At 45.8% G+C, this 18035-nt stretch overlaps 1 protein-coding gene across 6 annotated transcripts in view; it reads left to right on the top strand.

The window, feature by feature from the left end:
• The window catches only part of ppargc1a (peroxisome proliferator-activated receptor gamma, coactivator 1 alpha), a 290984-nt gene that overhangs the window by 262498 nt on the left and 10451 nt on the right, over positions 1 to 18035 (top strand). For 4 of the 6 annotated variants that reach the window (XM_086197062.1, XM_086197061.1, XM_086197065.1 and 1 more), the window contains exons 3-8: positions 6130 to 6324; positions 7977 to 8102; positions 9180 to 9555; positions 11435 to 11480; positions 11692 to 11765; positions 15423 to 16644. In XM_086197062.1, the coding sequence (XP_086053188.1) occupies positions 6130 to 6324; positions 7977 to 8102; positions 9180 to 9555; positions 11435 to 11480; positions 11692 to 11765; positions 15423 to 16644 (2039 nt within the window). The remainder of the gene's footprint in view (positions 1 to 6129; positions 6325 to 7976; positions 8103 to 9179; positions 9556 to 11434; positions 11481 to 11691; positions 11766 to 15422; positions 16645 to 18035) is intronic. The other 2 variants (XM_086197063.1, XM_086197066.1) reach the window with 1 other exon arrangement.

Here is an 18035-nt window from a genome sequence, read left to right as displayed (position 1 = left end):
TCTATATCTTGTCCACTGTGCCCTTGCTCTTTTTGCTTTGGCGTCTTTTCGAGAGAGGACATTACTGCGACAAATGAAACGTCACAAACTCTCGATGGGCTTAGCAGGGTCTGAAAGGTCAGGGGCTGCATTTGTGTGCAGGTATCTGTGCGTGTGTGTGTGTGTGTGTGAGAGAGAGAGAGAGAGAGAGAGATAAAGAGTGAGAGAGTACTTTGTGTGAAAAACAATTCTTACTGTACATTCTGCTCCTCTAAGTCCAAAGCATAATGACAAGCCGCTGCATGTAATTTTATGGGGAACTTGCATTTCAAGGAGGAAATGTTGCAGTTGCCGCGAACAGTGTCTTTCCTTGTGCTCACTCTTTCCTCCTTCAGAATAACAGTGTGTTCAAACACCCCTTTCTTAGTGGTGCCCATTCAGAGCCGCCGACTTAAGCAAATAGCTATTTGCATGTCATTAGGGGGGGGGGGGGCAGAGGGAAGCATCACAACTCAACCCATCTCTACATCTACAGTAGCTGAATATCCCTTATTCCAGGCTCCAAAACTCTGTTTTTCTTCCTCTCCCGCTGCGACCATCAGAGCAAGTCATAGCAATCGCTGCAACCAGTGTTTTCTCTCGCCGAGCTGATTGCGGAAGTAGGTGCCAGAACAAAACAAAAAAGCAGGCGTCCAATCATTAGGAGTGTGTGATGGCGATGTGTTAGGAAACTTGGACCATCTGTTGGATGATTGGAGATGGAAAACAACAGGGGTAGGACTATAGGGTTGTGCTCCTATTGGGAGTCTGGGGGCTTTTGTGGAAGCATAAGTAAACATTGTAGAAGTAAATGTCCCAAAAAGGAAAAGGCATGTTTCCATCAACTGGTTTGGCGTAAATAAACTTTGTTATTGCAATGCGTATTTTTGCAGACGGCAGTTTAATCACCATCTTCTGAGATCGCGAACCCGAAAACAGAACAACATCTTGACAATCTACCTGCAAAAAAGTGTTGAGAGTTTGTGATGAATAGCTTTTAAGTCGCAATTGTTCTTTTGAACCAGCTAGTGTCGGCCATGTTGCGTGGCGTCCGCAGACAAAGTCGACAAAATATGAAGGGTTAGCTGGGAGGATGCCGGCAGTGACAACGGGTCATGCGAGTTAAAGATTCGCTAGCTTCATCAAAGTTTCCCATTTTGCGCATTGCTTTTACATTTAAAAAAAAAAAGGTTAACTCCATCTTCAGAACGAACAATCCCTTTCCGTTTTCGATGTGATACATCAATATACGTTGATAGAACCACGAATGGGTATCGTGCATCGTCTTTGCGGCTATTGTTGCTTTGTGCGCTTTTTTTTTTTTTTTTTACGAACTTGCTTAAAGGTACTTACATGATGTTTGATAACCAAAGTAAGGCAAAAAGGTCTACAGATGGATCTGAGGGGATGTGACAAGCCTTCGTTGATGTGTGACAGAGTTCAGGTGGTTATTTGTGGCAGCAGCAGCAGATGTGTTACTGCTGGTCAAAGGACTTTTCCCAAAGAGAACCAGAAAGAATATCAGTGCTAACATCCCTAGGGTAGGTGTCTCAATCGGATCTGGCCTGTGTCAGGATGTGTAACAACTGTTCTTTCTCTCTTTGGCTCACACACACACACACACACACACACACACACATGCACGCACGCACGCACACGTCTTCTCACTTTCTCCATTCCTCTCTCTCTTTCCCCATCAGCTCATCTGATAGTGTTCTAACAGTCTCAAATGGTTCCCAGGAGATACATCATCTCTGCATGCGCGCGCACATACACTCACACACACACGCACACACACACATGCAGACACACACATCCTGTTCTTCATTGATGGGTCGAACCGTTTCCGCTCTGATGTATTACTCAAATGGCCTTCAAATCCGAGACAGACATCTGGCATATAAACAGTCACTGCGCTTCTGCAATGGCACTTAATTTCGTCATTTGCATTGCTGTGACTTTTTTTTTTTTTTTTTAAATGGAGCCACCAAATTCCTGTCAGGATGAAGGAATTATAACTTTCCCATCACATAAAGTTGCAGTACTAGGAGTGCAAGTACTTAAGTCCAGAACAGCCTTGATTTCTATCCCACTGCATTATTTGTTTTGGAAGTTGTTTCTTCACTAATTTTTTGCAGCCAGATGGAAAAGGACAAGAGCCTTCAAGTTTGCTGCTATGTGTGACAAAGCCAATCACAGCCCAAAACGAGATTTAACATTTAATTTTATGATTTGGAACACCCTCAGACGATGCAACCGCCACCACCGCACAGACACAGGGACTTAACAGTCTTATGCTCCGTATAGGCCGTAATCACCTTCTCTCCATCTCAGTAAGCTCATGTTAAACGACCAGACGTCTCTGGCGGCTGCCATGATTTGTCTCCTGACCGTGCATCTTGCCCTACCTTACCTCTCCGGTCTCCTTTTCCTCCCTCCTTTCTCCACTGCCATATGCTGCGCCTGTGTGACCAGCCGACGTGTCAGGCCTGACTAACGCCTTAACGGCAAGGTTGACTTTGATTTATTTCTTCTGAAATCTAGGGGGCCCGGGGTAATAACACAGAATGACATTATTTGTTTATCAAATCTGAGGCAGTTTTTCTTGGCAGAGTCAAGATGTGACGACTGGATAGCATGCACTCGCGTGCGCGCGTGTACACACACACACACACGCACACAAACAGAACTCCCACAAAGTCTGATTGTGCCATGATTAGAAGGTCTGGTTCATCGCTTAGCCTCATCCAAAGGGGTTGCTTTTGAAATCTGGCAGTGCAGAAAGAAATAAAAATTGAGATGAAGCAATGCAATTAAATTGTCAAGGCGCAGATTTAACCCTGCCATGCAGTTCGTGGGCCAATTTATGAAGAGTGTTTTCAACCAACTGGTCGCTATTCGTCTTTTTAAGAGAGGGAAAGTGTGCAAAAATTTTTTAAAAAAAGAGACAGTGAGACTAAACAGTACTTCAACTTCCAGATGACCCATTTAATAGGAGATATTTTATCTTCTCACATCCAGTGTGTCTGTCACATGTTTTGCCTCGCATTTGAAGATAGTAGCGAGGCTGTTTAAATCTGTCGAAACTTCATCTGGGTGTTATTCAGTGATCAGCTCTATAATTCTTTCATAACACATTTATTTCTTTTTAACATGTAAATGATGCATTGCCCCGGAAAAAAGAGAGGAGGAGGGAAAAAAAAAACTCGTTTAAATTTGATCCTCGGCGAATTTGCTCAGCAGCTTGGAATCCTCAAGAAGCAATTAGCAGATTTAATTTGGCTATTTGGCCTGCAGTTTCCAAGTGAGTGTTTGTTTAAAGCAGCTCCTTCACCTTCTGTTATCAGCTGTGTGAATAGTATCTCCTGGAACACAATGCTGTGGTATGGGACTCAATAAAAGAGTTAATGGCAAGGACAATCTCAAAGACAGCCCGCCTGATAACAAAAGGGCTTCACCTAATAATGAACAACTGGAGCTGGCTTTCTTTTCTCTGACGTGGGGAAGCTGGGGGTGAAGGAGGGCTGCGAGAAGCTCTGCCAGCACTTGCCACCATTTTTTATGGCTAATTGAAGCATTTGGAATAAAACAGGCACAAAATGGCACCCTTTAGAATTGGAGCGGGGTTAATATATTGTGATCCCACAATTAGCCCAGGATTGTTAAGATCTCTTTAATTCAGTGAGGTCCATTAAGCGGGATGGGCGAGAAAGTGCTCCCACTGAGACAATTTTTTTTCCCTTCGCTTTGTTCTTCTTGCCCTCTTTTTCCTCTCAGCAGCTGCTGGAGTAATCAATATAAGTGGACATGGCTGCCAGCAGGTTGCCAGTTTCTTCTGGCTTTGCCCTCTTTCGGGAGCCTCAAGTCCGCACGCAGATTCCGTTTACAAATATACAAGTGGGAGATAAGTCAAAGGTTGGAGATTGACTTTGGTGCTGAAACTGTGATCTTTAAGCTGGCATGGAAAAGCTCACCCTCCTGGACAGGGGGTATTAGATCATGTGGTCTCCAGAGAAGAAATGATCACTGAGGTTTGCCCTTTACCCCAGTTTCCCAAATCCCCACTTGGCCTATGAGTGCCTCCTCAAGAGCTTCGGCGACGGCTGCGGCATGATCATCACGACTCAGGGTTTTACAAGTGTCTCTTTCAGAATATGAGAGTCCCTTCTGGGTTATCTTCGGGGATACAGTGTGCCTGTGGGAGCTTGCCAATTGGTTGGGTTTTGAAACAGGATTGAAATCGCTACATTTGAGCCTGCCACTGCTTCAGAAATTCCCCAATCCTTTTCCAAACCATGACATAATGAAGCTTGCACAGCCCTCTCAACTTTTAACTCATGTCACACTGTTGCATAGACTGCAATTTCTACTTAAAAAGAGGTTGGACCTATTCCAGGGAGGTGAATAAAGTCTCACCTAAATTCAGCATTACTTTGATAGCTGGTGAGGTGGGATATAACAGATGGTTGCCTCATTAAAGCCTCATTGTGGTTTAACAACAGTTTCTCCTGTGATTGTGTATATTTGGGCAAATGCTGCTAAGTGACCAACTTGGGTAGCTGCTAAAAGGCAAGCATTTCAAAAGCACATCATTCCAGTAGATTTAAAACTCCTTACAAGTAATTAAACAGCATGGCACCTCATACAGACCAATTTCCTGCAAGGCATTTGCTTGGCCCCGGTCTATGTCATTTTATCTCTGTGAAATATGTCCCCTTCATGAGTTTTTAATCATGACAGAGTGCCGGTGTTGTTAGAAGATCTGTTCAATAAGCATCAGATTAAGGTTTTCCTCACTGTTAGCTAGCTAACTGGACATCCAAGATATCTGCGTAATCGGGGGGGGGGGGGTACAAGCAATATAATGGCTGGTATCTCCTCAGTGAATTTACCATTCATGGTGGGTGTGTAATTGTGTAAAATCAGTGGGGGAACATACAAAGAAGTGGCTACATTTTTGTGTGTGGGACTCCAAGATTTAGAGGTCAAGTGCTGGTATCTGAAAGGTTGGTGGCCCCTTTGGCATAATGATGGCCACACACTGCTGCGAAGAGATGCTAATCCTGCAGTGCGCATGAAGGGATTTGTTCTTGTTGGACTGGCTACAGAACATCCCAGGGTGAAACACTGTTTATCTCTCTGCTGCTTTCAAGTCTCCTGGGCTTTCAAGGCCCTCGGAACATAAAGACGTGAACACGCAACCCCTTGACAAGCTAACTTCCCGACCCTTCCTCTTCTTATCTACACGCATTCTCTTTTTTTGTGTGTCAACATACATGAATAGATATTAACAAAGTAAACATCCATGTTGCTAATTGGCAGCCCACGTTGCTCTCACTATCCATCTCTATATTAATCTCTGTCTCTGTGTTTCACACGCTCATTTATGATCTCAGCCACTGAACAGCCAGCTGCAGCAAGTACGCGCATGTGCGGCACGCACGCACGCACACACACAAGTCTCATGGTACATCAAAGAGAAGCTGAGTGGCAAGAACAAGCTTTTTTTTTTTTTTTTTTTCAGAAATGTTGATGGAAACTTCCTGCCTGTCATTAACATCATCTGGCCTGTCACCATTTTAAATAGATCACATTTATTTAGCATTAGCGGACCGTAAGTCGCCTTATCTGAGGATTGCTTGCAAACATCTTGTCAGCAAGCCTCTGGAGTCTGTGGAGGAAGTGATTGGAGATTCCACACGTTGTTTTCCTTTACCCCCACAAACGCCTCCGTACTGCAACCAACCCCAGCCAGTCCTGTCTTCCTCAATATTTGCTTCTTGTCAGCCCTGGTAATGGGTTTCTTGGGGGAGATATTATTTTGGTCCAGTAAGCTGCGTGCTTAAAATATGAGTGACAGGCTTGACTCACTTGCATTGGGAGAGAATTTTGTTTTTAAAAAGGTTGCCAGAGTAGAGACAGCTCTGCTGCAGCAAAAAAAAAAAATTGAGAAAATAAAATCTTCTCACTGACTCAAATAATAATAAAAGCCTGCATGCAACCACCCACCAACCTTACTTGGGGGGGAAAATGAGATGCAACTTCTCCTGACTAAAATGCCCTATTTTCTGTTTCTCTATTTTTCTGTCTTCCCCTTTTCCCCCTCCTAAGAAGATAGATGAAGAAAATGAGGCCAACTTGCTGGCAGTGCTTACAGAGACCCTGGATAGCATCCCGGTGGATGAGGACGGACTGCCTTCGTTTGAGGCCCTGGCAGATGGGGACGTGACCAATGCCAGTGACCAGAGCTGTCCCTCCTCTCCTGACGGCTCGCCACGCACCCCAGAGCCAGAGGAGCCTTCTCTGGTATGGCCATCCTTTTTCCTTTTTACCCTCCTCTCACACTCCCATCACTCCACAATTACAAGCATCCAACCATGCATGTCAGTGACAGACACCAGATAAGACCCTTCCACAAGGCCGAGCACAAAAAGTGGCCTTTTACAGTATTTGACCATAGATGCATTCACTGCATCTGTGGTGGTATTGCTTAAATTTAGATGCAGGCAGGATGAAAATAATAGGAGCAGGTTGCTATGTAAGCGCTTAAGTGCTAATTATACAACACTGCTATTCAATGATATTAACACTGTGGTGGGGTCAACTATGGTGCGCCACAGAGCCTGTAATCGAGCCGGCACATAATGAAAGTAAGGGGAAATAGAAATCTATCTCATCTTGTCCACCCTGATGGCCGCCAACACAGTCAGGAGTCAATTTTTGGGGTGAATGTAGGTTGTTTCGTCAGCCAAACCCAATCTATCCTTTTTTAACTGCTTATCCAGTGTTGGGAAACAGATTGATCTCCAAAGTTTCCTCGGCCACTTCAACCAGCTCCATCTATAGAATCCCAAGAAGTTTCAAGGCCAGCGTGGCGATATAATCTCGCCACACAGTCCTTGGTCTTCCCCGTGGTCGCCCCCCAGCAGGACATGCTTTCCTTCGGAGGTGCCTTGGTGGTATCCTTCCTCGAAACCCAAGGGACCTGAAGTGGCTCCTTTTGGTGCAATGGAGCAGCAGATGACTGGACTTACCACCCTATTCCTGAAGAGAGACGTCAGCCGTCCTCATTCGGAAGCCCATTTCACATGCTTTTATTTGTGATCTCTCTCTTTTTGGTCATGAGCCGTATTTTAACAAGGAGTCAATTGTGGTCATGACCAAAAGAATGAGATCGCATGTACCAGTGGTTCGTGAAACTGAATTTCAGGAAAACATCTAACGCCAGGATAATTTCCGAGGAGAATACTGACGACAGCTGATATTTTCTCTGTTTGAAGTTGTTGACAAGCAACAAAAATCCTCCGGACATTTCATGCAAAGGCCATCTTGACACCAACATACTGTGACAAAATTTGATGTCAGACCAACGCTGTATGCGAAAGTCTGTCTAATATTAAAGCACAGGGCCTTTGTGACGTTAAATTGACATCCGGTCCCAGCTGGGTTCTCTCAGTGGGTCTTGCGTAATAAGTCTGGACCAGAACCTTTTTTTTTGGCGCGAAGACAGGCCTCTCGATGAGAATTCCGCTTACCTTTGTGCTGTTATTTTTACACATACTACCATCTGGGCAATTCTCTAGCTGAAAGGCTTTGACCTGTTATGTTATGTTCACTTCTCGTCCACTTTATTCCATGCCGGCTCCTTCCAAGTGACCTTTAGCCAAGTGTGTTTATTCAATCACATTAGTGAAGCCTGGCTTTGTGTACACAAAAACACCTGCACTGAAAGAAAAAAATACTCATATGACTTATCCTGTTGTATGTAAAAGTGCTTCAAAATCTCTCTCTTTTTTTTTTTTAATGTATAATTTTTTTATTTTTTAACTTATGTATCAGTCCCCTTCTGGTTGTACATTCAAAAATCACAGGCTATTGAGAGAAAATGGTCATTTGCATAGAAGCCACGCTAACTTCCCCTGTTCCCCTTCTGTTGTACTGCTTGGGTCCATTCGCAGCTGAAGAAGCTCCTTCTGGCACCCGCAAACTCCCAGCTCAGCTATAATCAATACACAGGTGGCAAGGCACAGAACCATGCAGCCAGCAGCAACCATCGGATCAGACCACCACCTGCCGTCGTCAAGGTAGGGAAAGCACACACACATGCACTCACAGCCTAGCTGTTTATTTCCCTCCTTTTTGTTGGTGTTTGTTTATCGTTCTCACTCTGTTCTTGCTCGCTCTCATTTCTTGCTCTCTCCCTCCGTCTCATACTCTTCTTGTTTTGGTGGCCGCCTTTAGAAGATGTTAGACTACTGCTCTAGTCTACTATCCCAGGGGGCCATCTCGTAATGAAAACAGGCTGATTGCTGTTGGGCTTTCCAGGCGAGGCATCGGCACCGTTGTCTCATTAGCTCCACCACTTATCCGCCTTGATATGGTGCCTGTTTAAAAAAACACACAGCGACAGGCGCTCTTGCAGTGAGATTGATGCCTTGAGACGACAAGTCTCAAAATATCAGACTTGTAATGTTCAGCGTCTAATGTTCTCATTAGATAGCTCTCTAAAGAGTTTCTTTCTGAACAGGGTTGATTAAGTTAGTCAGATTAAGTATCATAGGTGTCTGAAAATGAATAAATGAAGTCTGTGATGATTTGGTGTCAGAACATGACGTACAGTATGTTCAGTGTAGCATTTAATGATTTCCCCTTGTTTTAGAAGAATGTCTGAAATCTCTGTTTATTGCCTCCCGAGTTCTTATCCTCTAAATCATCTGTATGTGATCGCATTGCGTGGTAAACAGAGCACAGACACAGATTTGTGTGTGTCTTGTGCGAACAATGTTTGCACATGCAGCGCCTCAACCTTCCTCACAGTCTATTTTCATACTGTGCCTTTGAGTCATCCATTTCTGGAGCACAGCGAATGAGGACTCCCGGAGGATGTGGTGTGCGTACAGAGTGGCGCGGGGGTGCTTAGAGGGCCACGCAATTAAGATGATGGGCGGACTGCACCCCCACCATCGCCTCCCAGACAGTCGGGCTACTACTGTGCTCAAGCTATCTGTGATTTAGCCTCACTGGCTTCATGTCTTTCTTCTTTTATGTTTGTTCCAAATAAAGCACAACATTTCTGACTGCTGGATCCACTGCACTATACTAACAGGAAGCAAAACTTTATTTAAGTTGAAATACGATCTCTGTCTTACTGTTGAACACAGACGGAGAGCCCCTGGAATGGCAAAGCAAGAGGGGGCTCAAGCCAACAGAACCGCCCGTTGCGGCGGCCATGCACTGAGCTGCTGAAATACCTTACGGCCACTGATGACATCTTGCTCCACACCAAAGCCAGTGAAGTCAAGAGCACCTGGGGTGGAGCCAGTAGCAGGGACAAGAGTGGCCTGGGTCTTGGCGCCTCTTCCTCTTCCTCCTCCTCACCGTCTTCGTCATCCACCTCCTCGTTTTCCTCCCTTTCCTCAACTTCCTCCTCCTCCACCACCTCAAAGAAGAAGTCAGCTGTGCCATCTCAACAGCAGCAGCAGCAGCAGCAGCAGCAGCATCATCCGCAGCAGCCGCCACAGCAGCATCACCAGCGAGGTGAGAGCCGGGCTGCAGGCGAATGTAGTGTGGCTGGTGTTGGGGCTGGGAAGTGGCAGCATTGCGCTCACGATGACGGGGTTGAGGAGTCGGAGGGTGCTTCTATCCCTGTCGGCCACAGAACCTCCACCTGCGGCCATGCCCGCCCCAAACTGGAGCACGGGCCGCCCAGTGAAGAAGGAAGGCCGCCAGGTGATGTGGGCCACCTGGCCGCTGCTAGGTTTATTAGGTATATGCATTCTTATTCCCTCCCTCCCCGAGAGGTGAGTCACAGCTGTGAGCATTGCCGAGAGGCTGCAGGCGCCACTCAGGCTAGTGAGGGCTTTGGCAGGCAAGGCCGTAGTAAGAGTAGTGGGGGCAGCCGTGCTCCTCATAGGCACATCACAGTGACTATTAGGAAAAGAGAAGAGAAGCCGGGGCACCCCTTACTTAGCCAGCTGCTCACCTCCAAGCAGAGGCCTGCTCGGTATCGGGCCCACCTACCCCCACCTAAGATCACCCCTTTATCCCACACTCAGGGCAAATTAGCAGGTAAGAGGTCTAAGAGCCCAGTCCGTGCTTTATCAAAGGTGGAGCAGCAAGAGTTCAGAAGGACCACTGATCTTAGAGGTCAAGTTAAAAAGCCTGACTCAGGGCATCTGTTATCACCCCTCACCTTTGACCTAGAGAGCTGGGTTGACCAGCCGGACCCAGGGCTAGATATGGGCTTTGGACTAGAGCTGGGGTGGCCAAACCAGGGGGGCTATGGGGAGGATGTTGACCATGATGCTGATGAAGTTGATGATGATGATAATGGTGTCGATGATGATGACCATGTCATGAGCAGCCCCACAGCGGTGCTCTCACAGGGCCCTCCAAGCCCACTCTTCCCAGATACTAGAATTGCAGAGCCCGCCCCTCCCTGCATCATACAAGGGCAAGGGCACCCACACAGGCAGGCACTCAGCGAGCACCCCGACGACCAGGGCCACCTGTTGTTAGGTAATCATGACTGCATCCCCCCCACTGGCCTTATCTCTGCTCTCTCTTCTCCCTCTCCTGCTCTAACCACTTCCCAGTTTGACTTCACAACTAACCCTTATTCTAATTCGAATCTAACACTCCTTCTGAGAGCATAAACAAAGATGACAACAGCCTGCTAGCCACTGCTTTTTGCTAGTCCCAGAGGCATTAAATTTAAATAGAATGAAATGAAAAAAAGGAGGGGGTGGGAAAAGGGGTGAGCCTTGTTTTGCTACTGTACGTCTTGTATTCATAAAGTCAACCCTTGAACCATTTTTGGCTGGTGGAGTTGAGTGTGCTGAATATGTACATTTAGTCTCAGAGCCCGGGTGCTGCTCTTTAGCATCGTGCTTCTAAAGCCACGTCCCCTTAGCTGGAGCACAAGTCGGCCAGAGCCTCGGGCAACTGCACAAGCTTCCTTGACTCTCCTTTCTTCCTTCTTTTTTCCCCCTCCTCTGCTGTTGGTGCATGCGATTATGACTTAATGTCCAGGGAGGGGCTCACCCACTGTCATGTGTCTTGTTTGTGGCATCGTCTTTGTATGTCTTTATTCCATTTCGATTTAGTTGTTGTCTTGAGCGGGGCATGTCTGTATCTAGACACCTGTGACACACGTACCATCACTTCATCCTGCCTCACAGAGTGAAAAGTCTATCCTAAGATAATAAATTGTTAAAATGGGGTCATCTAAAAAGATATGGTTTGTACATTAGTGTCCATAGAAACACTTTCTAACCAGGGATGGGTGCTTTTGTAGTGATAATTGCATTTAATGAACCAATTTGATATTAATTGTTGCAGAATGTGGACCTGTTCTCTTCTGCCATAAATGTTATACCTAGATCAATAATTACCCATGCTCCTTTGTGTTCTGCAGCCAAACCAACCACCTTGCCACTTCCTTTGACCCCAGAGTCTCCAAAGTAAGTGTGAGAAGTTTTTCCACATTCTTCTAGGCAAAAAAAAAAAAAAAAAGCAACAACAAACTACAAAATCAGTCAAAGCCAAAGATATAGACTTAGAATCCAAGCTGAGGCATTTTTTGTGACTCATTTCCATGTCTTAGATCACAAAAAGCTTTCAAAGTTGGGATTTCGCTTGAGAAGTAAAAGGTTGCAATCTTTTGTCTTCCAGTGACCACAAGGGATCACCGTTTGAGAACAAAACCATTGAATGCACATTAAGTGTGGAGATTGCTGGAACCCCAGGTAAGCGGGATTTTCTTTTCTTTCTTTTTTTTTTTTTTTTAACAACATTTACATAAAAAAGCACTCTGTGGAAATTCCCAGCTCCAGTATGTGTTGGGTTAATTGGCCTCTCTAATAGTTCCATCACAGTTCAGAGTTCAAGGTGAAGGTAAAGGAGAACACTTTTATGTGCCTGAGTATTGATTAGGCTTTCCAATCTCCCCAGGGTTTATTAACAAACCCCTCCTATCCTCCGCCGCCTCTCCTCTCCTTTTACTTAAGAGTTAATACGCTGTTACTCTTCCTCTATCAGATCTTAATGCTCTGTGACTGGCAGCTTACTTAGCCTACACATCATGGGGAAATTGAAATGGCCGCGTTATTGTTTTAATTGGCTTTCCTGTGTAATTCAGTTTGCCTGTATGATCTGTGCCTTCCTCCTTTAAGTCCCCAGACATGCAGGCAATTAGATCAGCTGACATGGGAGTAGTTTTACAATGTTTAAGATGTATAGAGGATGTTTTGTAAATGGAGTCAGTGTGAGGGGATTTCAGCTCCATAATTGACATCATCCTTTTGTGTTATTGAGTTATATGTATCTATATCGGAGGATAGAGGAACAATAGATGAAAATGAACGTCAGCATCGCCTCTTTCATTATAACTGTGTTTCCATTTATTCATCAAGCAAACTGTGGATGGGGTTAGAAAAAAATGGGCATTGGGTGTATTTCAATCAATCGGTATGGAGTAAATAAAATAGTAATGCCCCCTGAAGACGGCAGTGTAGGCAGTGCTACACACGGCTGTAACAGAGTAGAAGAAGAGCCATCAATTGGCCAAAAATGGAGAGAGATCTTGGGGAAAGACTTTCCTGTAATTGTTCTTCAGTATTTTTGGACATCTTGCATGCTGTCCAGAGATGAAGACCAAGTTTGTGAATATCCATGAAGAGAACAGTGGAGAAAACAGGGACACCTCTTTAGAATTTTGGCATTTCCATCAACCTTTTTCAACTGCAATATTTCAAATTCTGCAGGACAATAGTTCAGTGGAAACCCAATTTATGTCTTTCCCCAGATTAATTAACAAAGGTCAATGTGGCTGCTCTTTTGCCTTGCATGTTTGATGATGTTGCACCAGCTCCTTTGGGTATTCATTTACCTGCAGTGGAAATGTACAGTCCATACTTCATGTCTGCACCTTGTACTATGCGTTTGTGGAGAATTGAAATTTATGCCACAGCAGACCCCAAGAGGGTTCCCTCTTTCCCTCTGACCTCGTCAAGGGTGTGTTTAACCCTTTTTGTGTGGAAAAGCTTTCAGGGTCAAAGGGGATGCCTTTTCAGACCTAAAGAACGGAAAGAGTAGGGTTGCTTAACCTCTGCAGCAATCAAGCACAGTTAATATTTCTCCCCGTTTTACGGCACTTAGGTGAGTCTACTGACCTGTGGCCAAATATGGCCGTTCGTTCTGTTTCACTGCATCCATTATAAAAGCAGTGAAATAATAAAGCCCTTCACCTGACTTCACCAGACTGCGCAAATTTAGGATTGAATATTAGCAAGAAAACCATTAGTCCAGAATGTTACCGAGCCCCTTTTTCTACTTAGGGATTAACGTTTCCGTCTTGTGCTGTGTTAGACAGAAGGACATAGATCCCTGTAAGCCGGGGTGAGAACTTTTTGGTGACATGTCCTTTCGCAGAGTAGAGTAACATTCCACTGCAACAGAGTGTCGTAACTGATAACCAGGTGGAGTTAAGCCAGGTGGGCGGCTCCACCTTTAGAATAGGTCAGCAATTCACGGATGGAACTTTCCAAGAATGACTGCCACTAATTTATTGTTTTACGCCTTTATGATTACTTGTAGATTAGTAGTAGTAGTTCGTGTTTGACAGAAATTATTGGCTGGTTTGGTTTTTTTTTTTGGACACAGAGAGGGTGCTGTAAAGCTACAACAGGCGGTGAGCACCCCCTGGGATTTGACCATTCGGGCCTAATCTCTTCCAAGCTAATAGATTTACCAAGCACTGCCATGTTGTCTTTAATTACTGTATCTCATGACACTGGGGTGGGCTGTGTGTTGCTATTTGCATGGCTTACTACCGGAACAACACTTTAAGCCCCGAGTTGTTATTCACTCTCCTTCCAGAAAGGAATAAAGGTAAATTCCTCCTTTTTCTCTCTGTCCGCCTTGGTCACATTGTTTTCTCTCGGATGGCCACATGACTGACATTTGTGTCCTACGGATCATCCATCACTTGTTAGTTTGACTGAGAGGCACAAATTTATCTAATTCTGATTTATTTTGCCCCCTGACGCGAATGGCTCCTAGTTTATGACCCTACGTGCACATTGTTTTGGACAGATGGTGCTTCAGTGGTGAGACAGAAGTTCTTAAGGCATTGTTTAGCAGCCCCCCTACCTACCTCACTCTCTGCTTATTTTCATAGCTTGTTTCATTGACATGAAGCAGATATATGTCTATATTACTATCAAAAGCGAAAGAGGAAGGAAAAAAAGGGAGGGGAAAGAGGGGGCTTGGAGCTTGCAGTCCTACTTACAGACACGTTCGGGTAATAAGTAGGATGATAAGCTGCTGGATCAAGCATTCCAAACACAGCAAGTGGTTTCAGAAACTTGCATATTTATGTATCATGCTCCTGCACACTCGTTGCCAAGCTGTCTTTCTGGTGCATACTCTCACGCTGGATTTGATACTAATAGCTGTCATTTGGTGCAATTCAAGAGTAAGGGAAGAGTGATGTGCATTATAGGAAAGGCAAAGAAGAGGGGAAAGCGTAGGTGTTTCAAAGAGTTTGACTCCAGTAAGAGACTGTTAGCAAGGAGTGTGTGGGGTGTAGCGTTTCCTTTTTTTTGAGAGAGAGAGACAGACAGACAGACAGAAATTATACAAAGAGAAGGAAAGGAGGAGGAAATAGAGATTGATCCAGGGAAGATGGCAGACAGGAAGTAAGAAGGAAGAGAGCACAGCACAGAAAGAGAGAATGAGAGTAATGGTGACGGCCGTTTGTGTGAGTGCATTAACAATGCTATAAAGTGGGCTCATCTCAGGACTTCCCATATAACTGCCATCTGTCTGGTTGTAAATCTGTTGAAGGTGGTGGGAGTGGGGGGATGAGGGGCACACACACGGCAGGGACACGCCATCTGAGAAGAATGACAATCTATATTACCAGTTGTTCTTTTGCGTTCATTACATCGGGACTGTCTCGCCATGGCAACATCTGCAACTAGTGACATTGTATCGAAGAGGAAGATGAAGCTGGACCCTCTCGGAACATGCAAAGAGACATGTCGCTTGGAAAATACAAGCTTGTTCTGTTGGGTGTTGCATTTGTTTCTTTTTCCTCAATAAGGGATCTTTCCAAGGTCAGAGAGGAAGCGGATAGCAAGTCATCCGCATTATCGCACGGCAATATTAAGTTACATCAAGCATTACATTAATCCGTCAAGATTGCAATAAAATGGAGATCAGGATTAATCCAAGTGAGGGTGAATATTTTAATCAGGCCTGTATCTTTGTTCACTGGGCATAAATGGACTTTGGAGTTTATTGATGTGTAGGGGGAAGAGGTGATATTTGGGGAGATGTGCATTATGATTCAATTTTCTTTTTATTGGCTCAACAACTTCTGTGTCTCCCTCCCTCCACAGGTCTGACACCACCTACCACGCCCCCACACAAAGCCAGTCAAGAGAATCCTTTCAAAGCATCGCTTAAAACCAAGTTATCTTCATGTTCCTCCTCGGCCTTGGCATGCAAAAGAGCCAGGCTGGGCGAGTTGGGCCCCGGCGCTCTGGCCCCGGCTCCAGGTGCCTCAGGCGGGGGCCCCACCAGGAAGGGTCCTGAACAGACTGAGCTATATGCCCAGCTGAGCAAAGCGTCCACTGTCCTCCCTTACAACGTCACCCAACAAACAACTGGGAGTGGCCTTGAGGAGTATCGCAGCGCTAGCAAGCGGGTTCTGCCTCGTGGCCACAGTGACCACGACTATTGCCAGGCGTCAGCTAGTACAAAGAAGGACGGCAGCACAGCCGCTGTTGCCATGAACACAACAGCGGAAAAGACGGTCACCCCAGGTGCCACTGCTGCTTCCATGCCTGCAGCAGGCACAGTGGGGGACAGGCATGTCGAATGTAAGGACTCAGCAATGCCAACGTCCTCCTCATCATCTTCATCTTCTTGTTCTCCATCATCAGCCACATCTGGTCCTTTAGCTAAGCAGCAGAATTTAGCCTCTGTGGATGGAGAAGAAGCTCAGGTCGAGGGAATAGGGAAGGAGACCCAGACCAACCAGATCCTGTCACAGAAGGCCATTACTGACAGGGCCCAACGCCCTTCTGCCATCAGTCGGAAGCTCCTGTGTGACAAGGAAATCAGAGCAGAACTCAACAAGCACTTTGGCCACCCCTTACAAGCCCTGTACACCCAAGGTGGCCAGGAGAGGGAACCGGGCAGCAAACCGAACAAGGCTGCAGTCCCTCAGTACCTTGAGGAGGGAGAGAATGACTACTACTCCCAGAGGCTGCCTGGCTCTGGCTACCTGCACCCAGGGCTCCTTCCCCTCCATGATGAGCTGGATCTGGGTGAGGGGCGCGAGAGTCGTTTCCTCTATCCATGGGAGGGCACCCCTTTGGACCTACTCTTTGACTGCCCCCCCTGCTCTCCCTCCTGCTCCCCACCATCCAGCTGCTCCCCTTCACGAGGCTCCGTCTCCCCACCTTCCTCTCTCCTCCTCTCGCCTAGCAGACCTTTCTGCTGGACCAGCAGCGGGTCCCGCTCCAGATCTCGTTCCCAGTCCGGCTCCCGCAGCTCCTCCTCACACTACCGGAGGCGCTCCCTCTCCAGCTCACCTGACAGACGCCCGTCCTCCTGGTAAGTCATCTTACAGACGTACTCACGTTTCCTTTGCCTGAACCTTGGCTGTTCCTCACCCATGCAGTTTAAACTGAGCTTGGAGCTGGTAGGGGGTCTGGCTTAGGAGTGTAAAGGCCTGATTAGCTGTCAGAGGTGATTTCAGACGGCATGGACCCTGGAGACACTTAACATGAGTTCTTGAACTCCTGCTGGTCTCCACCTTGTCTGGATGTCTGGAGTAAACGCTGTATAGATTTAACATGTCTTACACAGACTGGACTTAACAGCTGAAATGGAAGTTGATGGGATTCCAAACAAATTATCTGCAGTTGTTATACTAACCACAGTCCTATGAAACCAGATGGTACTTTTATATCTCGGAACGTGTGTGTGTGTGTGTGTGTGTGTGTGTGTGTGTGTGTGTGTGTGTGTGTGTGTGTGTGGTGGCGATGGTGATGGTGGGGAGTTGGTTGAATGATGCACATTCCCCAAAACTCCCCAAACACTCAATGAACAAAAAAGTAAAATATGAAAGGTGCCAGAGGCACTTGGCTTTTTGAACAGTATGAGTTTTCATCTCTAGGCAGGGAGTTTTATTTGAGTGTCTTCCTAACACTCACCCCTCCTCACTCACTCCCTCACATGCTGCCATTTTTTTGTTTGATGCCGGGGCTATTGTTTTAAGCGGCAGCTGTTGTTTTTGCTGAGTGGTAAACCCTTCTCTTTTACATCCCCAGAGATGAAAGCCAAATCCAGGCTGTGGGAATCTAGTCTCAAATCCCTCTCTAAAGAGACTCCTCTCATCATAGCTCTGTGTGAGAACTACATTTCCCATGCTTCCCTTTGATCAGAGCGTAGGGGGTTTGGTTTGGGTCGTTTTTCGTAGAAGAACTGAGGCAAATCATGGTTACTGAGAAGGTTGTGACTAAATTGAGTTTGTCAGTAGAAGTTCATTGAGTGCCTCACAATATAAGACTCGGCTCAGTTTGTTTGCCTGATTACTTAAAGGTCAGTTTACTCCACAGAGCCAATAAAATCACTTTATGCTGTTCAGTCATTTGTTTTGCTTTTCAGTCCCTTGCTGTGCGCGAACTTACTCTTGCATTTTTTACTGTAATTGTCCCAGGGTATTCAATCAAAATCTGACAGACAAGCTTTCTGAAAAGTCGGGATTCAAGTTGTGAAAGTTACAGTGTAGGAAGCTTGTTATGTTTGCAAGGAGAGATAAATAGAATTTCAGCAAAAATAACTCTCGAAATCCCTTCTCTGTTTCACAGCGTAAGATCCTTGATCTTTCCAAACTGGCATTCCTTTGCTTCACTGCGCCTCCCAAACTTGCCTTCCTCCATAATTCAGGTCTTCCTGAGCAACACTTCAATAATGAAGCATCAGAAGCTTCAGGAGTGCAG

This window comes from Aulostomus chinensis, chromosome 24 (assembly GCF_037954235.1).
Source record: "Aulostomus chinensis isolate RoL2024-O1b breed Wild chromosome 24, RoL_Achi_v1.0, whole genome shotgun sequence".
Lineage (NCBI taxonomy): Eukaryota > Metazoa > Chordata > Actinopteri > Syngnathiformes > Aulostomidae > Aulostomus > Aulostomus chinensis.
Note: the sequence above shows the minus strand (reverse complement) of the source record. Positions and strands in the feature narration are given on the sequence as shown.